Source organism: Pezoporus wallicus, unplaced genomic scaffold, assembly GCF_028554395.1.
Source record: "Pezoporus wallicus isolate ANWC-B61680 ecotype Strahan unplaced genomic scaffold, APGP_CSIRO_Pwel_v1 contig_3952, whole genome shotgun sequence".
Classification (NCBI taxonomy): Eukaryota; Metazoa; Chordata; class Aves; order Psittaciformes; family Psittacidae; genus Pezoporus; species Pezoporus wallicus.
The window spans coordinates 3,887,299-3,913,781 of record NW_026635034.1 but is presented as its reverse complement, the minus strand read 5'-3'; the positions used below and the strand labels follow the sequence as shown (position 1 = coordinate 3,913,781).

The window sequence follows — 26,483 nt, the reverse complement described above, 5'->3', positions numbered from 1 at the left end:
TCCTGGCTGGTGTCTGGGGCAAAAGAGCCCATTTCTCCTAATTTGCAGTAGGGCTGTAACAGGGGAGGTGATGGAATCACTCAATGTGGGTGCGTGGGTTAAGTGTCTCTGTGCCTGTCCTGGTGTGTTCTGTGTGCAGGAAAAGTCAGTGTGATATTGAACGTGTTGGTCTTTGATATCTCTGTGGCTTCTATAAAAACCTCTGCAAATTGAATTCGTGGCACAGTTCCTTATCTCCTGAAAGGAAGATGTAACAGCATCATCTTGTGTTTTAGTCAGACATGTTTGCCTCAACACTTCCCCATTTCTACACTGAGGGAAAAACAAATGTTGAGGGTTTGTTTTTTTCTCTTCCTTCCTCGTGTTTGGAGCATTGAGAGCCCTTCACACAAAACAGCTCAAGTGCAGAAGAATTAATCGGGCCAATTAGGTTGTGTTGTATTTCTGGCATTTTCTCAGAAATGGTAATTGCCCTAATTCTCCACCCTGCCAAGACCTCCGCTCACACCCTCTTTCCCCCCTCCTCTTTTCCTCACTGTCTACCTTTCTCCTGCTTGAGTTGCTGTTTTCATGCTGTTGCCATTTATTTCATTCCATTAATGAGAGGGATGTGGCAGGTGAAGAGCTCTCACAGTCTGGTGGCATCTTCTTTGAAACACAGACACAAAAGAGCTGTTTGTTCGGGGGGAAATGAAACCTGCCTGCTATGATACTTCACCTCCAGCCTCATCTCTTCTCCAGCTCAGGATATGTTGCTGCTGCATTGCAAGTCATTTGGCTCTGATTTTTTGCTTAATGTAGTCTAAATATTCACCCAAACACTAACCTCCATGCTTAACCTTGTGTTCCCCCCAGACCCTCACACACTTACCCAGAGCTAATCAAACTTATGATCTTTCAATCAAAGCTTAGTCCCATTCCCAGTCATTTTAACTGAGGCTTTTGCTTTCTCCCCAACAATCAGGCTGAGCTCCAGAGAGCTGTGAGCTCAAAGCCTTTCAGTTTAGCTTCCTGGTGGTTTTCAGCTCCTGACCTTCCATTAGTGGAGGTCATAGATGTAGCCAAATAGGGAGGAATTGTTTGTTGTTCAGTGTTTCCTGACCTAAAGCACCTGGTGATGTATATGACAGGTTTGGATCCGATGGAGATGCTACAGTGGGTAGTGAAGTGGTGGGAGTCAGGAGATGGTAGGTGCTAGCAGCTGAAATAATAGCTTGAAAAAGTGACTGAACAGAACTGTAAAAGCAAAGTAATCTATCAGGGGCTATCAGACACTAAATACCCTCCCCACTTCAGGAAATCTCTATGCCACTGGTTTTTGAGGTGGGGAGAGTGCTATGAGTAGCCAGTCAAATGCTGGAGCCAAGTGAGGGGTAGTGATGCTATCCCCAGGAGATCAGAGATTCTGTTCAGAAAGCTGGGATTGTTTCCCAGTGTAGCCAAACTACCCAAGCCTGTGCTGTGAAAACTAGAGACAGCAAGTTTCCTGCAGAGATTTCAGGAGCCCTTTCCTTCAAAGCAATTCCCTTCCCATAAAACTTAACTAGGAAGAGCAGGACTCTCCCATTTTCAGTGTTCCCTGGCTCCAGCCAGCACATCCAGAAAGGCAAGAGAAGCTACTTGTGATCCCCATCCACCCTTGAGTAGTGTCCATTGTTCCCTCTTCACTGTGAAACTGTATTGTCCCCCTGTTCTAATTTGTATTGTCCAAGCGTGGTTCCCAGCCGCCTACTAGAGACTGCCTGCATGCAATGTGCTCCCTTCCTCCTGCTGTTCCCACTCTGAACATCCCATTAGCCTGAAAGCTGTGAGATACATGGGAAAGAGCACAGTGCCTAGTTTTGAGCCAGAAAGACTCTCCCATGGTGGAGATCCATCCAACACATGCTCCTCCTAGTGTCACCAAAACCAAGGAAGGATTTTGTACAGAGCAGGCCAGAGAAGCTGATGGTTCCTGGGTTTTACCAAGGTGGCCTGATTTAAACTGTAGCTAGGGCAGATGAGGATGGAGAGCCATGTGCCAGCGAGCTTCATTGTATCAGCCCCAGGTGGACCAGAAACCGTGTGCATGCTCCTGAGCATATGGAAATGAATGTTTCATGCTTTGGAAGAAGCACTGCCACTTACAATCAAAGGAGATTTGGATGTGTAAACCCCTCCTCTCTCACCTTATCTAGGTTGTTGGACCCATTTCCCCACTGCATCCCAGCTGCCAGTGGCTTCTTCCTGCCTTTCCACTTGCAGAACCATGATCTCAGCTCTGCTTTACCATGGGGACAAACATGAGATCACACATCAGTCAGGAAAGGTGGGGAGCATCCCCAAACCTCAGTATGATCGTCAAAGAACAGGAGGCAGAGAAGGTATAAGCCAGTTTAGTGGGAGCATGGATGAATTTTGTCTTGCTTCAAGACAAATTTAAGACATCCCTAGAAAAATTAAGATGCAAATATCTTCATCATAGTCATTAATGAAGATATTTGCATGGAAAGAATCCATTGCCTTTCTTTTTTCCTCTTGATTCCTGCATGGTAGGAGTTTCTGCAGGCTTTCCCTTCCTGATCCCCCCCTGTTTCATAGTCCTGCCTCCCTCACAGCCACAGTGAGCTCCTTCTCCATGCCAGCTGGATGGAGAAAGCCCCTCTTTCAAAGCAGCTGTCTTTAATACACAGGCTGTTTAGGGCTAGGCTGTCAAAGAGAGCATGTTCAATGTACAATCAAGGGGCAACGATGCACAAAATTGCACACACACACAAAATAGGAATCTATTCTCAGTGTGTGTTGAGCTTTGAATGCTTAAGTGATTCCAGCTCTCTCTTCCCCATCCATTATGGGGGCAACACATGATAAGATTGCTAAAGGAATTAGTGAGGGAAATCTTTACACTGCCTAATCAATATTGTTCTGCTCAGTACAAGGCATCTCCCCCTGTCTGGCCTCAGTCATGTTCTCATCTGCCCTCTGAAAACACAAGTTTGCCTTCTCACTATTTGGGCTGTGGTGACCAAGAGCAAAACCAGCAGCAGGTCTGCTGAAAATAGTTAACTTGCAGAGTTTGTTTCTTGTATTAAAAATCAAAAAAGAGATATAATACAACCCTGCCAAAACCACATTTTAGTTATTTTAGGTTTTTAAAGAGACTTGCTGTCTTTCAGCTCTATGGCCTTACAGACATGGCCAGCAACCTTACAAGCAAAGACACTGGATGATAATTTCTCTGAGCATCACTAAGGCAAGATGCCAGATTTTATGGGCCACTAGACTGATCCAATATAGCAAATCCTGTGTTCCACTGTGGATTCTGAGACCAAATTATCAATTAATGTGAAGCATTAAAAAAATCCAAATCCCTTTTAGTTCCCTGCAGTCATTAGTGACAAGATACAATATCTATAGCTCAAATGCTTTGCCAGCATCCCCTGGCAGGAAGGCAGAAACTCCACTCCCATTTTTTTCCAATACATACAAGGAAAACATATGAGATCAGTGGGTTTTACAGTCAGATTCGGCTGCCTCTTCATATTTACTTAGATAGAGGAATAAATCAGGTTTGGGTTACTTTCTGGGTTAGTTATTTGTTATTGGAATAAATGCATGGTAATAGATCTGACAGGAAGATGTTTCAGCTCTGTGTTTGAGGTAGAATTTGCTTTGTTCTGCACTATATTGATGTGTTTTTTTTTCCCACTGCTGGATGACTTCATTTGCTCTGCTCTTTCCAACGTCCATACCTCTGCCACAGCTGGCTTTGTTCGAGAGGTCTCTCTTTTCATTTCCCCTAACATTGCAATGCAGAGGCAATTTAAACAACCATCATGAAATAATTTTCTGAGCCTTTCCCCCACCCATTTCCTACCTCAACTTTTGGGGAAGGGAGGTGAGTCAGTCATTCACGGGACAATTCCCCAAGCAGAATGAGCTGTCAGCTACATTTAGCAGCTCAATTTTCACCCCTGGTGCGGGGTGATGACTAGCTGGACACACCCTGAGGTTGTATTTTTGGTGCTCCCCTGGTAGCTGTCAGCCTGAGCTGCTCAGTAGTACAGCCAGAAGTCTCCCCCCAGACCACCATTGCTCACCAACTGCCCTTTCATTCTGGGACTCTGCCTCCTTTTTATGTCCCAGTGGGAACAAGAACACCTTACTAGAAAGTCAGCAGACCTTACTCTGTTATCATTTCCCCTTGATTTGTACACTGAGATCCCTACTCCTTCTCCTCCCTTCCATTCCCCAAACCTTTCCTGCTTTGATGAATGGGAAAATGTAGTGCTGTATTTTCTGCTCCATCGTTTTGCTTCCCTTGTCCCCTCCTAAGGTTCAGTTTTGTGAGCACTGGCAGGTTTATGGGTAACCAGAAACTGTGGGACGAGGGTTTTTCTTCCTCCCCCAGCCTGCGACAGTACTGATGGCACAAAGACTTTAGGGTGATGTTCAAGGTGACATTTAGCCAATGATGCCCTTAACTCTATCTAGCCCAAGTAAAGACATCAGGCCTGGGTCTTGTTCTGCTGGCAGAGGCAGACTAGCCCTGCACCCTGCCTGGGAGGATGCTCAAGTACCAGACACAGAGGAACTGCCTGAGCCTCCTAAAACTCCTCCTGTCTAGAGAGAGTATCTGGGTCCAAGGGATGTGGCTTCACAGTCCAAGGAGAAGTTTCAGGAGGCTGAACCCCCACTGGCTCTCAACCTCCCTCTGCACTGGTGCAGGTGATGGTGTGGGGTGCACGGTGGTGGTGACCCGGTGCCCTGTGCCCTTACAGCAAAGGGTTGCGCAGCGTTGGGATGTTGCAGCCAGTGAAAGACATACGGTTCGGTTAAAGACATACCCTTTCCCTTCTTGTCCCCTTGCTTCATCTCCCCCATCCCTCCCTCCCTCTCTTACCCTTCCCTTCTCTTTTGTTTGTCTCCTTCCCTTGTTTTCACCCATTCACTGTCAGGAAGGGCCGCGTCCGAAGGGCCAGTTCAGCACAGCGTGGCAGCGACAGAGACTGGCACCGCCGGCAGCTGCAACAGTGAGTGGATCTCGACCCCTGGGGCAGCTGGAAGCGGGGGACTGGTGCTGCTTGAGCATGAAACGACACATGGGGTTGAGCGGCTTTGGGACTAGGTCGGGTCTAGTGCGTTTGGCAGCAAAGGGGCTCTTGTGTGTGATGGGAACTGCACATGTTTCTGTTGTAGCAACTCTCTGGGGCCTGTCTGTATGGTGAGATTAATATGGGATGAATGTAAAAGTCCTCAGTGCAATCTTCGTCCATGGGTGTTCAGGCTGTGTCCACACTAGTGGACAGTATGGGCCGTTCTCTGGCTCGGGTGGCAGTGAGTACAGCACAGTTTGTGCAGCTAAACCACTCCGTGCATCCAAGCAGGGTGGCATTTGCATTGCTCACCAGGGACCGTCCCTGACTTGTGCTGTCCTCTCAACAGTTGTTTGGATGCTGTCAAATTAGCATGGACTAAAACCAGACCATTTGAACAGTTGGACTGTCACATGCCAGCCCTGACGCCTTTTGTCTGCTAGTCTAGACACAGCTTTGATGTCTGACTGGTTGGGTGCTTGCAGCTGTGATTGAGATGTCAACCATCACTGCACCACTGCTGCTTCCATCCCTTGCCTGCAGGTTCAGTGGTGAGGGACTGGTGCGAGTTTGGTGCTCTAACAGTGCAGAGGAGTTTAGGTTTGCCAAGGCGGTGGCTGATGTGATGCCATGTGAGCCAGCTGAGGACTGGGAATGCCTCTGTTCACCCATCGTGTTGTGCTTGCTGCATGTTGGAGCCTCTGTGCAGGGATGCTCAGCTTGGTGGGTCCCCAGCTGTCACAGCATTGCAGCAGCCACCACCAGCAAGCTACAGGACTGCTGGAGGTGAGCTGCAGAAGCTTGTGAAAGGGGCAACATTGAAGTTGATTGTCCTCTGGGGTTTTGCTGCTGGCATACAAAGAAGTGCTCTCATGATCCAGAAAGTTGTCAGCCTTTGCTTGAGTCCATTTTGGAAGTGGATTGAGCTAATCCCCCCAAAAACCACTGTCTGTGCAGAGCAGTTATGAGCCCTCATAAACTAAGGCAGGAAAGTGATGACTTCCACACTTTATTTCTCCGTATTCCCTGTGCCAGCAAGCCCAGAGATGGGCATAAATATTTGCAAAGGAGCTGTGATTGGGAAAGATTAGCAGGGTCCAACTGCCCAAACACCCCTGTTATACTGCTAGGGGAGGTGTGCGCTCCTGGCCAAGTGATGAGGATTGCTGTCCCACCACCCAGCCTCCTGCCCGTGCCACCTCTGCTCCTCCTGCCCCAGCAGCAATGGGGATTAAGCAAATGCCTACTTGTGTTAAGCAGTGGATCTCACAAAGCCCTCCTGGGATCCTGGGTGAAGCAGGGCTCTGGCAGTTCCTGGCTGTTACCAGAATCACACTGGAGTGTGAGCTTAGCTTCTGCTGATTTACAGGGGCTATGTCAGCGGATAAGATGATGTGCCATGGAAAGGTGATTTTGTTACTCTGATGCCTTTCTGAGCCAAAATTAAATTGCGGGGTGTGGATGGGAATTCAGTTCTAAGCTCTGATGTAATTTTGTATCCTCAGCCCTGAAGGCAGTTCTTGAAAAATTATTTCCCCCTGTGCCCTGACATTATTTTTTTGCCTTTCAATCATGTCCTTATGACAGAACAAATACTGGGGTTGACCTTTGCAATGTGACATAATAATATGTGACTTCTTTATAGCTTTTTTCATCCGAAATGCTTGCCACGCTATGAATCTGATCCTGCAACCACTTACCACTGGGCTTAGCACTCCCTGCTCTGAGCAATCCCTGGGGAAGCTAGAGGAGCACTCATACACAGAAGTGCTATACCAGGTATTATTTGCAGGATCAGGCCCTGGATAAATGTAGCACATGTCTGTAAATAGCCAGAAGAAGGGGAAAGCTTTGCTTTCTGATTCATGGGGTTTATTTGCTATCAGAGTGCCATGCCCAGCACTAATGTGGTAGGTTCCCCTTGGCTAACGTGTCATGGCAGGTAATGCTTGGGTCATGTTTATAGCTACCATCTGCAACCCTGTTGTTACTTACTATTTTCTCCCCGGCCCTGAAAGCATGCTAATTAATAAACTCCCTCAGCTTATCCCGCACCATTTGCTCCTGCAGAAATCACAGCATTTTATCTTAATAGCAAGTAGGAATTAGAGAATTAAAACTACTTAAGGAGAAAAAGGAGCATAACCACTTTCCCTGTGCATCCCCTTCTGAAGCAACCTCAGAAACCTCCATCTCAGCCTCCTTGGCTTGACAGAGGATGGGAATCCCAGACCAGTGAATGCTTGGGCTGGAGAATACTTTGGGCTCTGCTATTCCCGTTGTGAAAGGGAGACCCCTGTTAGGTGCAGGGAGAAGAGGAGTGAGATCCCAGCCTTGGGTTGGGCTGCAGGACCCTTCCATGTTACCAATGTCCTCTGCCACCACAGGAAATTCAGTTAGTCCTTCCGTGCCTCAGTTTCCCCGTCTTAAGGGCGATCCTTGCTCATCTTCAGTAAGGAGGTTCACATGCAGAAAAGATTGCAAGGGACACAGTCATGGTGGTGTTGGGAGACAGGTAAGTACCTTTAAAAATCAATAGGGAACCTGTGAGCTGACACATTTGTGGTACTGGTTCAAGGAGAATGAATTTTGCAGGTCCTCAGTAGTTGGAAAATGCAAAGAGGGAAGCGGGTAGGATCCTTGTGCCCACCTCTGCTTGGTATGTTCAGATGGGCAGAACCAGGAGAGATACCTGCTCTACCTTCTTGGTGATGCGAAGTGGTTAAATCGAGGGATGGAGACCCACTAACCACCAGCAACCTTGCTGTTGTTAGCCATCAATAGGGCACTACATCTTCCTCCCTCCCTCTCCCCTTAAAAATAAATTCATTAGGAGTAGAGAGGCCTGGAAGGGATTCCCTGGATCATCAAATCCAATCCCCTGTTGCATCAATCACATCAGATTTATCCTTTTCATAATCAAGCACCACTATTAAATGTTCTCCTAAGGGAAGACAGTCCCCGAATCTCATTGCTTTAACTCATAGATGCTTCTAATTTTCAGTCTATGCTTAGTCATGGCCCATTTGTTAAACAGCAGGTACTTGGCACAGAAGCAAGAAATTTAACACAGTTTTCTTAAAATAACCATCCAGAAATCCTATCCACAAAAAAAAGTGCTGAGGTTGCAAAAGGGAACGTGCAAGGTCAGGTAATGATAATGAGGAGGCCCGAGCTCACGCTTGCCTCTGCTTTGTAGGACAGACTTGACATAATCGCCTGCCGTTAATCTGTATGATCCACTTGAGGTACATAGCAAAAGTATTCACAGAACAAAGGAACTTCTTTGCTATTCTGCTCCATAGTATTAATTGTATAACCCTCTGCCTCTTTTGCCAGGTATAACCAACAGTGAGCTAAACTTCTGGCTCGGTTTCTCTTCCTTGACAGGCTTTTCCATGCCATGTATTGCTTTACTGTATAAACCATTGTACATACATTTACTGTACAAGCGGTCTTATTCACCCCAAACCATGACAGAGGAGAGTGGCTGGTGCAGCACATACATTGAAATGATGGGATACTCTAGACCATGACTTGCTTTACAGTGTTGTCCAGTTATTTAATCAGAGTGCACAAGGAGTGGGCAGGGGTGAGAAATAACTGAGAACAGGCTGAGGTGCAAAAACTCTGTTACCCATCAGTTATGACCCAGCCCACAGAGTGCTAAAGCGCAAGGGAGTGGTACATACTTAGATCAGGTCAGAGTGACCACAGTGACTAAGGAGGAAGCCTCGCTTGCCACAGACAGGCAACCAGGACGCTGCATTCCCATGTTTGCTTATTTAGTTTGGCAGGTATTCAATTGAAGCAGGCACAGAGGGAGGTGTCAGAGCTGATCTCGGTACCAGCGTGTGGGATTTTGACTTTCTATTTCAGTGCTCCTGTTTGGAAAAGAAATGCACTTAGAACCCCCCCTCCTTTTTTTTTTTTTAAGCACTATTTAAATGTCACCAGAATCATACAGTGCCCACCTTAATGTTCCCAACAAATCAGGGTATTTTATTAGTCTATAATCTGAAAATCATTACTGTAGTTACTATAAAAACCTGAAGCTCTCCAGAGAGAACTATGTCAGCGGGTATGCAAATATATTTCATTGCCATAAAGGTACCAGGGGTCAGACAGGCAGCCCCCAGCCCCAGGGAGACAGGCTGTTAGCGTGGGAGGGAGCCAAGTGCATCTCACAGCGGGGTGGGAGAAAGCAGATCTCTGGGCTGGTTTTCATGGAGTTCTGCAGGGTGGATGCCTGGGGCTGTGCGTGGCTGGTTTGGATGGTTTCAGAAGGAAGCGTTGGTGCTGTTCCCACACACCTCCCTTGCGGTGAGGGTAAGGAAGAGCTCCAGACTGCTCACTCCCATCATGGATGGGCTGCTCTGAACCTCCATCCCCGTCCTGCTAATACAGAGTGGGTGCCTGTTCCCCTCAGGCATCCACATTCCCCCTGCGTCCGTCTGGGCATGTTCCTTCCAGTACACAATGCCTATTGCAGGGCAAGAAGGAGACAGTCGCACCTAGGAAGCAGCCCATACCTGCTGTCCCCCAGCAGCTGGAGAGGCTGGTTGACAAAATACCCCACGCTTTGGCAGGGTGACACCAGACATCCCAAAGCAGCGGCTTCTGAGCTGGTCCCTTGCTCTGCACAAAGCCAGTGGGCTTCTGCTAGTTACTTCTCACCGGCTGGGGCAAGTGTCAAATGGTTCAAAGATTAATTGCCATTTAATCAGCTGTTTTTCCATCCCTGCAGAAGGCTGCGGTGGAAAAGGCAGAAGTACTGGGATAATTTACCCTGGTATTACACAGCAGATTACCCTGTACTTATAAGGTCACGAGTAACCATGTAATTAGACCTCCAACGCAGGGAAGTCCTCGATAGGTTTCCAAACCACTCTTCTTCCCGGTGTCAGAGAAGCAGAGGGATGTCAGCAAAGTGCAGGCTGCAACCTCATTAGGTGCATTTAAAGCTGTTAAACAGTTTAAAGTTCAAGCTGGGGGAGGTGCAATGAGAGGGCAGCAAGGCCACCAGTACCTGTCAGTGAGAGGGAGGGAGGAAACCCGGAGCAGTTTGTCTAGGAAATGTAGGAGAGCCAAAACAGAAAGGAGGGATTTGAGGGAGCTACGTGTGCAGGCAGCTGGGAGCTGAATGGCAGCAAAGGCTGCTGCTCTTTAAGCTTCCTCTGGGAGAGCTTTGCTGCTGATGAAGGACTCTGCTGAGCCACAGAGCTGCGTGCCGCTGAGTCCTGACCCATTGGATGGTGTCCATGGGGCCATGTGGGATGCCAAAGCAGGGATGCCCCATGGATCAGGATGAGGGGTGGGCAGCAGGACCACCCCTTCCGTGCTTGCTGCTTCCCTGCCTCTTCCTCCGGGTTACTGCCCTCCATTTTTCACACATATTCAAATAAAATACTTACTTGTGGAGCATTTTGAAGGATTCTATGATAAATGCCTTTGATTATCAAGCACAAATTCCCGTAGCAGCTCATTGCACCTCTCGAGTGGCTTATAAAGCACCAAGATGTTCTGATGAATATACAGCAAAGTGTAAAGTGAGATTGTGCCCTCCCCAGGCCAGGTTGCATTTTCCAGCCAAGCAGTCTCATGCAGGAGGGCAGCTTCCCAGCAAACAGTGTGCCAGTGAAACAAGTGCTCTTCTGAAGCCCTTCGTGTAAAGAATCGAAGTCAAAGAGTAAAGTGTGTGCCTCTACAGCAATCATTGTTTTAAATACTCTGTTATTACACAGGCACATGTCTCTGACTCAGCCCCACAAAGAGTATCCATAAGGTCGACAGCTTCTGGAGAGATGCAGCAGAAACAAAGACAGTGTGAAGCAATCAATTGCTGAGGATAGAAAGAGCTGTATGTAAATAGTTTGTCTAAAGAATGATCAGTGTGGGGAGATGTGCTACCTGATTGCAAATATTTGCAAAGTTGTGAGCTTGAAGGTTAGAAAACATTGAGAGAAGCATATGGAATTTAGCGCAGGGATAAAGCGGTAAGGATGAGGCTGGGGAAAATCAGTGTGGCAAGCAGGAAATTTCCATCATGTAAGCAAGATTTGCTTGTGATTTCCTGAGGGAGGCTGTGGGTTGCCCACTGGGATATATGGATTGGCACCCATCAATACCTTAGCAAATCCTTTAGGTCCATTTCTCACAAAGGAAAAGGGGCAGAATGAAATTTAATCAGGTTTTTGTTCAGCTGCACTCTTTGGGCTGTAGAGCTGTTTCATATGCAGACATGCGTGTCATTGCCTGTGCATGCTGCATACACACACCTAGAGAGGCTCATCCAGAGGCGGTGAAACCAGCCAAGGCTTTAACCCCAGCATTTGTAGTCACGTTTCTCCTTGAAGTAAATGCTCCAGCAATGACATAATTGAGGACTGTCCTGTCTGCTCAGCATATGTCTGCAGGGTCATTCATCCTATCAGACACTGCAGAACATTAGCGGTTTCTTTAGACTCACTTTCTCCTTCCGTCCTTCCTCTTGTGGCTAACCTTAATGGAGAGATGGTGGCTAGAGACTCCGCTAGGAAAACTCACACTATTTATTTGAAGAGCTGACTATCTATCTAATCTAAAGCAGTCCTATCTTACATGCAAAAACAGTCAGATGTGTCCTACCGGGTGCTGGGTTTGTGAAATGGTCCCAGTGGGGCTCACCGGGGTAGAACGTCTGGCTACAGGAAGGGCAGCAGAAGGCATCTAGTGATATCTGTGATGGCCACTTAGTGCTCGAAGGCTCTAATGGCATCTGGGAACCAACCAGGTTCCTGTGTTTGTGGCTTTGCTCATTTATTTACACTCCTGGCTAGATGAAGTAGGGAGGAAGAATTTTAATACAGTGGTTGGAATGGACGGGACTCCAGCCACTCTGTCCTTCTCAAGGGCATTTGGGAAACTTGATAAAGAATAGAGGAAACTTCAACACACAGAGAGTCTCAGGTGGAAAAAGAGTAGAAGAGGATGTAATGCTTGATTCCTTCAAATTTTGCTTGCTCTGCAGCAAAACCCCAGCTTCTCCTGTGTGTGCCACACTGTCAGACAGAGATGCTTCAGATAGGCGTGGGAAGGGCATGTCCTGCGCAACCTGCCCTATTTATGTCTTAGGAAGTTTAGCCATCAACATCACATATTCAACATGTCTCTACAGTGGCCTAACTCATGGAAGCACAGGGGCAGGTTAGGGTTTGCCTCTGCTGTGAAATATAGCTCTCCACTCAGCAGTACCAGAGCTGGCACAGCTTTCCCACCAGCATTGATGAGTTTAATCACATCATTAGTAGGTGTGACACTGCAGCCTCTGATGATGACCTCTTTATTTCAACTCCGCTTGCAATGTGTTTGTGTGAGATGCCATCTGTGCCTGCACTGCCTTCATTAGGAGAGAAAGTGTATGCATCTTCTGAAGTTGTTCTATATTTCTGTGGTGTTTCCCTGCTGAGAAACCTCTGTTCAACTAGAGGGTGAGAACTTGTACCTGAAGGAAAGCACCATCACCCAAAATGCTTAAACAGGCCAAATAAACCATTAGGAACAGCACCACTGGGAACCGTCCTCAATTGGCCTGCAGTAAACTGGCTGGAAGGAACGATCCAGCTACTTTATTGCTGAAAGTTTTTTACCTTGCTAAAGCACTAAGGCCCCATCATCCAGTCCAAAATACTGTAAGTTTCCAGGAAAGCGAGGAATTTCTATTTTAAACAGACTTTTGATTTTTGTACTTCCATACCATGATTGCACATAAGAGTCTCTGGGTTAACTGCCCAGTTTTCAGACACAAAAGATGTTATTATGATTTGTGGGTGCAGACATGAGCAACTAACCTTCCCCTGTAAAAACTCCATACTCAGCTATGTATTCCTTTAGATGCCCCTTGATCAGCCAACAGGCAGCCTGCTCACAGTGTTGCTCTGCTACTTAACAACATTCACAAATGACAAACCAGGCAGGATTCTTTATCACACATAAAGAAAGGGACTGCTGTGCTAGGAGGGATTTAGACTGGATATTAGGAAAAGACATTGGAACGGGCTTCCTGGGGAAGTGGTGGAATCACCATCCCGGGAAGTGTTCAAGAAACCATGTAGATGATGCCCTTAGTGACATGGTTTAGTGGTGTCCATGGCAGTGCTGGGGTAAAGGTTGAGCTTGATGATCTGAAAGGTCTTTTCCAACCTAGTTGATTCTATGATTGTATATGGAGTTCCCATAGGCTGCATTGTTTTAAATTTCTGTCTGTGTGCTGCCAGGCCTATGCTCAGTGAATCTGACATTAACAAGAAGTAGATTTCCAAACAATTTAGGCTAATGAATTTTGAATATTATTATGATTAATGCCAAGGCAATTGAACTGATTATCCAGCATCCAGAAGCTAAGTAATGGAGCCTTATCTAAATCATGTATAGCCGTCAGTCAGAGATGGCTCTGGCTGCAGACAAAGACGGAATGTTAGTGGTTACCCAGAGGGGAGTCACTGTCAGGACATAGAGAGAGGGACGATGGAAGGGGAGATTATGAGATACCAATCTGAAAGCATTTAGCATAGAGTGATCACACGTCCAAGTGCTTTATTGGTCCTATTTCCTAAGCTGCATTTCTCAGGCCATTTTGAGATTTTGCTTTTACATCACTAGGTTAAGATTTATTAGGCAAAGCTCCTTCTGACTTTCTGAAGCCAGCAACTGAGCTGATTTTCATTCTCTGTGTCACCAAAAGAGCAGAATCCTGATAGACACATTTCTTGCATCATGATGGTTTAACTTTGCCTCTATCTGATTAGCTTTTGAGCTATTAAACACTTCTTGTAGTATTACCAGCTCACTGCAAAATGATAATGCAGATCAGTCATGGGCAATTTCTGCTGACACATGCAAGTCTTTGCAGACTACAGATCCCCTTTGAAGTTGGAACCAGCTGACAGCCGTGCTGTTTCATGGATATTGCAGGTTTCTGAGCAGGCCTCTCCTAAAAACCTGTGGTGCAAGGGTCTCCAGCCTGGAGACAACTTGGTAAATCCATACTGTCACTGACAAACCATCTGATGGCTGCAGTTTGAATAGGTTTAAGGGTCTTCCCAGCCTCTGCTGTAATCTGGGCAGTGACTAGGAGAAAGGTGGCTTAGTTTTTGCTTTTGAACAGCCCAGATGTGGTGCCCATGTTGTGGCTGTGGTACGGAAGACCACAGAAGCCGCCATCTGCATGCACAGTTTCTCAGTGCCAACACACAGCCTAGCAGTGGGACTCCTAGGAAGCCACTGGGTCTCCCACCACTGAATCCATCCCCAGTGATACCACTTTACTTTGTTGTCTGAGATCCTAGTTCTAGGTCCTGTTGCTCTGGACCACAAGAAGCTTTCAGTAGGTGGCCCATGGGATCAGGAAGCTAGTCACCCATCTATCTGTGAAGGCTCTATCAGGAACTGTTGGCACAGGGCTTTAGGACCTGCTAAGACCTAGTTAAGCACCCTCTTTACCAGGTGCTTTGCAAACTACAGCTGCTCTGCTCCCACACCTCCCCAGCTGAATGGCTGGGCTTTCTCACAGTTTCTGTCCTGCTGTTGTAAATCATGGATTTTGGAGCATCTTCTTCTATTAAGAAAAGGGAAAATGGCTTTTGTTCCTCTGCACACCGGTTGTGCAGCCCCTTCCTAGCAGTGGGTGCTGCTGCTTTGAGTTCTGGGAAGTAGAGAGGTGATCTGTGGTAAGCAGCACACCAAATACATTATTGGCAAACATAATTAAAAATATATGTGCGATTACTCCTCTGTTTCGCTTTTCTTAAGCATCCTCTGCATTACTTCTGGCATTTCTAGATGGCAGATAATATAACTGAGAGGACTCTTGGGTACAGGCAGCTCTTAGGGCAGCAGTAATTTATCTCAGGCCGGTTTGAGGTAGCAGAATTTACCTCTAGCTGCAGCCACCCCTCCGTGCCTGCCCCCCCTTATTTGCATAAGTAATTGACAGCTTGTTAATGGCTCATTAGGAATGCTGAGAACCGTGGGATTAAAACACACTCAGTGGAGCAGGGAAGAGGGAAAGGGGGAGAAGGGCTCCTGTCCCTGCTTGCGAATTACACGGCCATTCAGGATTATAGGTCATAAAGCAAGTAGGTTGTTAAATGAAGTAAGGAAAAACAATGTCAATGGCAGGCTTTATTTTTAGACTCCTGTTTAAACATGGTGTGGGCATCTGGGGGGAACAAACAGTCCCTTGGCAAACAGCAGGAAGGGTTCACCCCTTTCTCAGTTTCACATTAACCTTGCCTGGTCAGTCTTTCCTGCTCCTGAGCAAATCCATCTGGCTCCTTACATCACCTCATGACAAGGACATTTGGCTCTTTTCCCCATTATCTCTCTGGGTAAGTCCAACCCATTCCCCTCTGGCAGCTGGTGACTGGCATCTCCCCAGCTTTGGGCAAGGCTGCATACCCAGCACAGCTGCATGCAAGTAGGAGAAACAGCTACAGGTTGCTCTGTGCATTTTGTGTATCTATCTCTAAAACCCCTCTATGCTCCCTTGCAAATTGCTGTGAGATGCCTTCAGCCATAGCATGCAGCGGAGCAGGCAGCAAGCCCCATGTTGCAGCACTGCCAGAGCCTGAAATGGAAGAGGTGGTTGGAGTAGAAAGTGAAGTTTAGGAGCGGATCATATCTGCCATTCCCAGAAAGCAGAGCTTATACACATGGAGTGCTTCATGGTGAGGACACAATAACTCAAGTAAGCTGAAACGTTTGGCAGAAGCTTTTTGTGGTTTGATGACTCTTTTTATGCTCATGTTCAGCCCTGGCTTTGACAGCAGCAACAGCAGAGGCAGAAGACCTGAAGGCAGGGACAGGGCTATGCCAAGAGTTTGTGGTGATGGCTTTTGAACCACTTAGAAGAGGATCATCAGCCTGGGGGCTGGTACAGCCATAACGCATGGTACCTTTCAGTTAGAACACCTTGGGGATTTTTTGATGCCAGGTAATCCCAGCAGTAGTGCAATCTCTGATACAGGTAGCACCTTTCTTTCTGGATAAGCTATAAAGAAGTTACAGATAAAGTACTTGGGAATAGCATCCAGTCACAACTTGCAGTTAAATTCAGCTACCTCTGAGGCAAACTACTTGGGTACTTAAGAGCCTAGTAAGGTGACAGCTAAAACTATGAAGTGAGGCTCAGCAAAGCTCAGCCCTGTCTGGCACGTCAGAGCTAATCCCTCTGTTTTGCAAAAGGTGCTCAGGAGTCTGTCAGGACTCACACAGGTGAAATACAGGCACATCTGATAGGGAAAGGTCTCCATGCTGCTGGACCCAGGACTGAAGGTGGGCAAGGGGTGTCTCCTCCTGGATTCCCAGCCATGAGCACGTACTGCCCTTTGCTTTGCCCCTGAGCAGCCACCCTTTCATACCCCAACCTGATCTGTCAAACTTCACCTCACACAGGCTTGATCCGCAGCAGTTTTGTTTGTTGTTTGTTTTTTCTCCAAGATCTCATCTTAGCCAAACAGAGAAGCTTTTCCAGCTTTCTTGCTTGCATTGCTTTTATTCTTGCCCTTGGGTTCTCTTGGACCAGAATGCTGCCCAGAACTGCTGCGTAACTCATCCTGTCTGCAGCAGGAATCAGTGTGTCCTGATGGGGACATACATCTGGCTGCTGGGGAAGGTTCAGAATTAAGTATCTTCCAGGGATCAGCCAGCCCCTAGAGCCGAGGACTAAAGGACATATGTTCTGGTGCAGCACAGCCTGGGATGACAGCCAGGTCTGCAATTAGAGAAGATCCCAAGTTATCCCTACCTACAGCAGCAGGAACAGAGACAGCAATCATACAATGTGTGTCTTATCACTAGGTTGAGTGGACAGAGTGTTAGGTGGATTTTCCTGGAGAGAAACTGCCAAGGTCTCTAATACTGGTACATGATTCCTTACAAACTCAAATGCCTCAGCTTCCTGCACCCAGAAGGAAAGTTCAAATGATGCTATATCATATGAAGACACCTACATTGGTTCTTGTGGTTTTCCTAAGGCAGGAGCAGAGCCTCCCTGAAGTATGCCAGGAACGGGGAGAAAGCTGTCAAATGACCTTGGAAAGCAAATGTCAAATGACCAAGGAAAACAAAAGCACTGATTTGGTTTTTATTTTATTTTGAAATGGGGAAGGAAACTGCACAAAAAGGAAAATAAAACACAGTGTAAGAGTATGACCAAGACCAAATTCTGTTCTTAGCTGAGATCCATAGAGCAACATTCATCTATGAGCACGGAATGGATGGTTTAGCAGCTCCCCTCTGAATACTGGTTTGGGCTGAAGCCCTGGTGCTTGGATATGAGCTGGGAGGGAGAAAACAGGGCTGCCCACCAAGAGTTGCCTTTAACAGGTTACCATCTGAATTCCCAGCAGTCCAAAGTTCTCATGAGGGTTTTTCAGCCCTTCATTTTTGATTCCCATAGTACCTTTGTTAGTGGCCCAAACCTCAGATATATTGCACAGTCTTCACTGAACACTGCTGCTCCACTGCCTGCTGCTGTACTGTGAAACTCACTGGGGATAACATGTCATATTTCCCTTCCTAATCAGCAGGATATCATTCAGAAAGCTGGGACAAGGAGAACTTTTTCCCCAGGCACCAGCTTTCCTTGGTAGCAGGCAAACCTCAAGCCTTATAATACTACTTATACATAGCACTTATATAGCTTTACATCTTCAAAGTGCTGTACTAGCATTAAGTAATTATGTCTCTCCCTAATGGCCATTAATGCTGGCCTTTCACAAACCTCCCCCAGCTCCCCAAGGGTCATAGATAATACAGCAATAAGCTGCTCAAAGGGGATGGCTGGTTATCTTGCAGGTCTACAGCCTTGGATGTGTAATGAGGCTGCAGAGCAGGGACCAGGTACCCGGGAGTATCAGAACCATGCGGCTGTAGACCAGGTCATGCACCTGGGAGTATCCATTAGAAAAGAATACGAATGAGTAGGTGATACTATAGGTGACACTTGAAACAGAGACAGAAGAAACTTTGGCTGCTAAGAGGATATGCACTGATTCCTCTACCTATTACCAGGATAGTACTGCAAACTGAAAGAGCAAAGCAGTGGGAATAACATGTCAATGTGGGCACAGGGATTTGATCTAGGGAGAGGAAGTTAGAGAACTAAAAATGTCAGGCAAAGCTAGACAGCCATGGCAATGGGATAAAGAGGCCAGTCTGCAGGTCTATGAAGCATTAAGATAACAAGGAGAAAAGGTTAGCTTGGCAGCATCATAGGATTTATAGAGAAGAACAGAAGAGGATTTACTTGCCTTATTTGCTTGAAAGCAAATCCCTCTTCCAGGTTGTGGCTGTTGCAATGCCACTGTTTGAGGACATATTACCCTTAGGGGCCTTCAGAAGATGAAGCTGCATGATGGCTAGGCTCCCCTATCCCTGGCTTCCAAGGGAAATGGAGGAAGATGGGGTAGGAAGATGACACGACTGATTTAGAAAAGACTCAGAAGTAGCATGCTCCTGATGAGCATCAGTCTTGCCCAGCTCTGAGCAAAGAGGTTTGACTGAAACAAAACCAATGCTTCTCTCTAAAGACGTGGTAACAATTGTTTCCAAAGCCAAAGATGTGCCATGTAAACTGGCTTTGAAAAAATAAAACACAGAATCCTTTTTTTTTCAGCCTGATTTAATAGCATCATTTTGCTTTTATGCTTCTGGCAAATAGCTGGTCCTGTAAAAGAAGAATGTATCTGTGGGAATCACATGCAAGTCTACAGTGGCATAACACAGCTCATAGCCACTATATGTCGTGCAAAGGATTTCCATCACCCTGCACACACTCTGTTTCCTATGGCATCAGTAGCCCAATCCCTCTGTGCTCAGCTCTAAATCATTTTGCTACATCAGCAAATAACAGTGAATGGCTCACTGCAGACCAGGAAGACTTGACTTAGTGTTCACTCACTGTACAGCTTCAGAGCAGGGCCTTTCCTTGCCTTCCTGCATCTGTTTCCTCATCTGTGAAATGGGAATTTTAATCCTAATCAGTTTGAGAGGGAAGCAGTAAGGGATAATCAAAGGCAATGCTTTAAAATGTAATAGAGAGCCTTATGTGCTAGGCTAGACACTGGAGTGGTACAGTTCAATTGATGCCTGTTTTGCTTACAGGTAGTTGGTAAGTGCAAAACTTGACGTAACATTTGCGCTCAAAAATGTGGTACCCTATTTGAGATGCAAAAAATACCTCTGCAAGGAATAACTATGAGCACAGCTGAGACATATTTTGGGATCCAGACATTTCGGGGAAGCGCTTGGGTTTATTTTTGTGTTTGTATTTTACCCCCCCCGAGTTAATTTGATTATTAGTTATTACCAGATTAACTTTTAGTAGAAGAAATGTCCCACATGGCATACAGGCTTGGGAGAAATGCTTTGGTAGTCCTTGGACTCCACCATATGAGCTAGGCCAGGACTACCATCACATCCCTGGGACAACTGTTGACTCTGTATGTCACTTTACTGGCAGTTCTTCACCAGGATGTGTCTAGAGGAGACTAAAGACCTCAACTTTAACTTATTAGAACTGAGATGGGACTGGTTTCTCAGCTTTGCTTTCAGGGCCACATCCTCAAGTGGTGTAAATCAGGGCTCTCCCATTTAAAGAATGCTGCTGTCATACTGTTTGTATGAGCTGAGGAGACCTGGTTCATAGGGTCCGAACTGCTGTAAGACCTGTTCAAAAGGGAGTTAACTGTGCTCAATACATTGTACCGCCTGTAATTTCAAATGATCCTGCAAGATTCAGGATATTGCAAATGTAGAAATCTTTGCTAGCAATTATTTTAGATTGCTGGAAAACTTAAAGGAGAATAAAATAAGCATTAGAACAAAACAGTTTTTGCAACAATCAGGTTTGATGGATGTCCTGGTCTGTTGAAAACATTTCCTCAGAGCCCTTCACAAGAAGGGAAAACAACTTTTAAAGCTGGGAATGCAAGGAAGAGCTGAAATAACAGCAGGGATTTCAAAGGAACAAACAGAGAAAAGCGTATTTCCATTTTCATTATGGGAGAACATTCTTAGGAGTTCAGAGCAGCAAGCTGAGAGCACACCACCAAGCCATCTTTGAACAGGAGGTGTAGAGCTGCAATGAGCTTTTTATCTTCTTGCATCACAGTTCTGAGCACTCGGGAAACAAAGATGTTCCTGAGATTTTTCAAACTCCTTCTCTTTTTTGAGGGAGGGTATGTTTCAGAGATAGAAAAAGGGCTGTTCTGCAGACCTCCAAGGACAACATTGCAAACCTGGGTCCAAATTCTGTGAAACCCCAGCGAAGTCTGACTCCCACCCACGGTGCAGAAAGCCTGCAAAGCATCATACCCATTTCATGCCCTATTCCAACACACCTCCCCTCTTGCTTCCAAGCCCTGCAGTGTGTCTCTGTACTGACCCTTCCCTACACTAGTTCTGTTTTAATCAGGCAAAGAAACCTGTGGCAGCTTGGGAAAACTGGCAGCTCAGAGGAGAGCTTCTGTTTGTACAAGAAACAGTCTTGTTATTTTCAATAGCTACACATGGTGGAAACCTAAATATCAGATACCTTCTCCCCTCATCCCTCATAGGACCAGAGGGATTTCAGCCTGTTTGATTCCGTTGCGATGCTACAGACTTACTAGCACTTGTTGTTTTGGTGTCCATAATGAGTCCAAGCAGTGCCATAAAAGTGCTTTTTCTCATCACTGCTAAACCCTCAGACACTTTGCCCCCAGCAGAAGCGAGTGCTGGAGACTTGCAGCCATCCTGCTTCCAGCACCGGCTGGTCTTATCAATTAGCTATTTCCCCACAGATGGTGCTTCTTATGTAGAAGGACAGAACAGAGAAAAACTTGTCCTGCTCAGAGACACTTGTTTAGACGTCTCTAATGAACCCAAAGGTAAATCCATCTGCTTTGAAACTTGTCTGCATGTGTCCTGCAAACCTGCTGTATACCTGCTGGATTCATATGCCCTAGGGAAAGGTAGATCTTGCCTAAGAAAGTGGCTTTCCCTAGCTTGGCATATCCAAATGGGACTTTGCCCTCAGGCTTTTCCACTTCCAAACTCTCCAAAGGGGCTGGCTTTCCTTCCTCCATTATATGCTTGGCATATACCTGCCTATAAGAGCCTATTCTTTACAAACAGACCGCCTTTTTGCAGTGTGGTCCTGCAGTCACTTACATATTCAAAGCACTCTTTGAAAGGGCCTGTAGCACAGTTTTATGAGCACAAAATCTTTTACACCATTAGGTGATGTGCAGATGCCTGTGCATGGCTTGTAGAAAACCGTACTAAAAAGAGGAACAAGCCTCAATCTGTGTTTCTGGTGGGTGCTTCAGAGGCCCTGCAATACTCAGTGCAATACTTGTTTCTTGTCTTGCCTCCTGGTGCATCAGACTTTGGGGTTGGAGCAGGCTGTTTGGCATTTTGGCATATGATTTCTTCACACGCCTGTTTTGGGAGGAGAGGACGTCATTTATCTTGATACACTTCCCTCCCTATCCATCATGTTAACCAGGTGGGACTGGTCGGGGGCAGTCGGGGAGGCAGTAGCCAGCCCAGCATCTTTTAACAGCATTTTGTTGATGGAGTTCACAGGGAGGCCCTGAGTTTGTCACCACATCATGTCAGGGCTGACCCCTTCCTCAAGGCTCTCATCACTCAGATTTCCTTGTGCCTTTGCCCTCACCCAGGTTGGAGGACACACCATGCTGCCTATCCGCTGGATGCCTCCAGAGAGCATCATGTACAGGAAGTTCACAACAGAGAGTGACGTCTGGAGCTTCGGGGTGATCCTCTGGGAGATCTTCACGTATGGGAAGCAGCCCTGGTTTCAGCTCTCAAACACAGAGGTACAACAGTGCTGAGATACCTCAGCTGGAAGCTACTTTTTATCATCTCTCCTTTCTAGATTGCTTGTAAAGCAGTTTGTGGTGGTCCCCTCCATGGTGAAGCCATGGCAGAAATGTTTTTATCTCCATTTAAGACATGGGTAAACTGAGGCATGAATGAAAAAGCCCTGCCAAAGCCATATGCTGGCTCATCCTCAGTCTCTCCCTTCTAAGTTCCTGACATACCTCCTCAACAACCACATCTGATAAACTCTTTGGGTGATGTCAGAACTGGGGCTACCCAAATTATTGCTGGGATCTAAGTTATTGTCATGTCCTGAATTCCCTTTACAGCTGATGCTTTCACTACAGTCTCCAGTTTATGAGAGAGTGTTTGAAGCCTCTTATATGTGGCACGTTTCTGTGGGGCTTTTTGCCATGGGGATATCTATTACATTGTCTATTATATGTATCTGTTCCAGCTCACTAAAGGTGGAACCCAAGGACCTGTTTTGTCCCCGTTATTTCTTTGAATAGCAAAAGTCACAGCCCATCAGTATAGGGCTGCACTGTAAAAATGTGGAGGGAAGGCTGGCTGGGATTAGCAGGGTGTCAGAGCAGAGGTTTGAGGCACATCAGCAGAAATGCATTGGAAGATTTTTGCTCGGAATAGCAGGGGGTATTATAGAGAGGAGCAAGCTGCATTACATAGCAGTGTGTGGGAACCTTGCGCATTTTTATCCTACTGTGTATCTAATGGATTTCAGAAATTTCACCTTTTGTAATGAGAAATGTGCATTTTCTGCTTTCTGGCTATAGATCCCTTAATTAAGTGAGTTGCAGAGATGGCAAATCCAAGGTGTTGCTTTACAGCTCTAATACTTGCCCATTCGTGTGCTCAATGGGGCCTGACTGTATATCCCAAAGTAGCACACGCAAACATTTTAGAGACACAAACAATGGAATCGACAGCGACAGAAGTTATTTGTCACGCTATTTAATGAGCCACTCTTGCATTTCCCTGGGAGGGTAAATACAAACACACACAAACAAGCACGTGTAGCTTGTACATGGGTGATAGGTATGCTGGAATATGACAGCTCAGCTACCCCCATGCTTTCTGCCTCAGTTTCCTTTGCAGGGCAATAGGACTGAGAACAGTCACCCTTAACCTTGAGGGATACAGGCTGGTTAAGATCTGCACAGATCCCTGGGAAAAAGTCTTGTTCTTCCTTTTCCTTTTGCTGTTTTCACTTCTTTCTGAGAACTAAGGACTCAGGTTAACTGAGTCTGTGCCAAGCTCCAGGCTGCCAGGACAGGACTGTGAGCAATGACCAGGCTGGTCAAGCATCACTGCTGCTGTGGACATTAGCAAGGCTGAGATGCTGCTCACAGGGCTTTATAGCCCCAAGAACATTTTTAGCAGGTTTATTTTTTAAGGCTGGAAGAGATCCTGCCTGAAGAGAGGAATGAGGCAGGGCATCACCTTATCTGAAAGCCTCAGCCAGTCCCTCAGCTTCTGTCTATGTCATTTCTTTGCCATGGAGAGAAAGGGCCCACCACTGGGCTCCTGTGCATGTTAAGGATGTCCTGTCAGAAACCATAACTCACCTCCTCCTCCAAGTCACTGCTGCCACCAGCTTCATGGCAACGGCTTCTCTGCATGCTGTGTCTTCCTCGCCTGCTTTCAGCAGGTCCTAATCTCTCCCCTCTGTATTTATATTCAAACAGCAATGCGATAAGTATCTGTTGAGCTGTGTGGCAGGCCCATTACTATTCATAAATGATAAATTCCAAACACCTCTTGCTGGGCGACTTCCCTCAACACACTGCTTGGGACCTGTGTTTATCTGCAGAGCATGGCAGGTCACTTTGCACACTGCAATGCTGAGACTCATCAACTCCAACCAAGGAGGCCAGAATGGTAATAGCAGCTCTCTGACAAATCATAGCTCCCTCCCCTTTATGTCCATTCCTCCAGTGAATAAAACATAAACAGACACTTAGGGGAGTCCATTCCAGTGGCATCCCTCCTTAGAGACTTTAGTGCTATCCAAGAGCTCATGTTTCTCTTGTTAGCAGCACCAAGCTGACCCAGAGCATGATTTTAGCACTGCAGATTTATTTTCCTCCATCACAGATGAAATTTGAGATGAAATTTCATTCTTTTAGCTGCTTTCCTATGTTAAAATGAAGCAAAGAGATAGAGGTAGAAAAAGATGCTCTGAACTCTCCATTGTAGAACTCTCCTGGGTTTTGCAATGGAAAAGTCTCTTGATTTTCAGGGAAGAAAAATACCATTTCAGCTGTGCAAAATGTTACTTTAGTTTGGGGATTTTAAAGCTTTTTTTTTTTTTCACTTCTTCACTTAGCACAAAAAACTGATATAATAAATTAAAACTTCATTTCATTTGCTTGTGACCTCCTGTTTGGAGAGTGCATTCAGGTGGGTAGGTGCCAAATGGGGAAGGTTTTGGGGAACTGCAAAACTGCAGCTGGAGACAAACTCACTGTAAAATTAACATGAACAGCTCACAAACAGGTGAGCACTGAGGATCTGCAGACCTCTTGGCTTCTCAGGGGTCCTATTCACTACATGATACCGCATCAGCCAAGAAGTAGCTGGGACAGAATATCTCCCAAAAGCTACCCAAATGGTGTTCAGCATCTCTTTTCTTTCTTTCTTATAGGTCATTGAGTGCATTACCCAAGGTCGAGTTTTGGAAAGGCCTCGAGTCTGCCCCAAGGAGGTTTACGACATCATGTTGGGCTGCTGGCAGAGGGAACCTCAGCAACGGCTCAACATCAAGGAGATCTACAAGATCCTTCATGCTCTGGGCAAGGCCACACCAATCTACCTGGACATCCTTGGCTAGCAGTGGCCACTTGTCAGAAGTCCCTGCTCCTTCCTTCCGTCCTTCCTTCCCTTTCCTCCTCCCCAAATCCTTTGCCCCTCAGCTCCCAAGCAAACATCTTCATATAAACTCAAGTGCCTGCTACACATACAACACTGAAAACAAAACAAAACAGAAAGCAAACCAACAAAAAACCCACAAAACAACAATCTGTAAGGCAGTTTGGCTTATATATATTTATAGATATCTCTATATATATAACTTCCACGCCAATACAGAAAGAAGCTGCTGTTACAGAAAAATGTAAGACTTAAAAAAAAAAAAAAGAAAAAAAAGGAGAAAAAAGTACTTAAAAGGTATATAATTAAAAAAAAAAAAAAACAACAAAAAAAAAGAGAGAAACAAAGGAGAAGGTATCTTTCCCCCGAGCAATGAAGCAGTGGGTTGTAACCCTGCTGTGAGTATGGTTCGGGCTGCTGGGCAGGGCTTTAGACTGGCTACGGCAGCGATGCCATGCAGGGTAGGAGCCCTGGGAGGAAAGCCTCGCCCTGGTTGTATGATATGCACTGAATGTGTGAAATCAGTCCTCCCTTTTCGTCCTTGCCTCCCTCTCTCCCTCCTTCCCAGCCCGCAGGTGATGGGCGCAAAGCCAGGGCAGTGACCCTGGATGAACTCTCTTTTACCAAGCCCTTCCCTCCCTCCCCGTCAGACCCTCCCTCCTTTTCCCATGCCTTCCTGCCTTTTTTCCTCCCTCCCAACATTTCAGGACGATTTTTCTAATTTGCTGATTCTTAAATGTATAGACTCAAGGCTTTTGAACACACAGTCAAAGGATTGTGGCACCTACGGGTAAAACACGCACCGGGAGCCGGCTGCCCTCCAACAGACCACAAGCCGGCCTGACCCCGACCCTCCCGCCCCATGCAGGCTGCTGCCAGGGCTTGGGAGAGCAGCGGGACCAAAGCGGCTGCACCTGGGAGTCGAGAGGGAGGTCCTGGAGACCTGGTCCTGACTCATCCCCAACCTATTTCAGTGTGCGAGACAGGGCGCTCAGTGCAGGAGGAACAACCGCTGTTCCCACCCCTCCGTTTTCTCCTCGCTCTTCTGTTAATGGCCATGAGGTTGTGCCCCCTTCCTCAGCCCTCAGCACCAGTCCCTGGTGTAAATCTTCAGCAGACAGGATGAAATCCCTGCTCCCCTCATGGAGGGGAGGCTGGGAGAGTGCCTGCATCCCGGCTGAGCATGCCTGTGGGGTCAGCACACCCCAGCAGCGCTTTTCCTCCCCATCCTCTTCCCTTCCCCATCCCTGCCCCAATGCCTCAGTCCAAGCCTCAGGCACGAGCCAGTGGGGGACAGGGGAGGGGGACAAGGCTTGTGAGATGGCTGGGAACCTACCAACACCTGCCTGCAGGCCCCTTGCCATTCTCCTCACGTCCCCATCCCCTGAAAGGATTGATGCATCTGCCTTTGAGCTGTTGTGAAATGCAGAGCTTGAAGAATGGCTCCACAGGCAGCCCCGGGAGGGGGGGGAAGGAGGGGAAGGTGCCGTCAGGAGCAGACGGCTCAGCGGATGGCCGCAGCGGCCAGCCTTGCATCTCAATGAGGATAAAGGCCTGACAGGCAGCAACAGGGGGTGGTGGGGACAGGGAGGGAGAGGCAGAAGCATCCTCCCTGCAGCCCATCTCCCTGGAGCAGGAAACAATCCCAAC

At 46.8% G+C, this 26,483-nt stretch overlaps 1 protein-coding gene across 4 annotated transcripts in view; it reads left to right on the top strand.

Annotated features, from left to right (window-relative positions):
* The window catches only part of NTRK3 (neurotrophic receptor tyrosine kinase 3), a 207,527-nt gene extending 182,581 nt beyond the window's left edge, over positions 1 to 24,946 (top strand). For 3 of the 4 annotated variants that reach the window (XM_057422390.1, XM_057422309.1, XM_057422472.1), the window contains exons 17-19: positions 4,938 to 5,012; positions 21,782 to 21,940; positions 24,610 to 24,946. In XM_057422390.1, the coding sequence (XP_057278373.1) occupies positions 4,938 to 5,012; positions 21,782 to 21,940; positions 24,610 to 24,795 (420 nt within the window). In that variant the 3' untranslated portion in view covers positions 24,796 to 24,946. The remainder of the gene's footprint in view (positions 1 to 4,937; positions 5,013 to 21,781; positions 21,941 to 24,609) is intronic. The other variant, XM_057422555.1, reaches the window with a different exon arrangement.
* Positions 24,947 to 26,483: the final 1,537 nt, after the last annotated feature.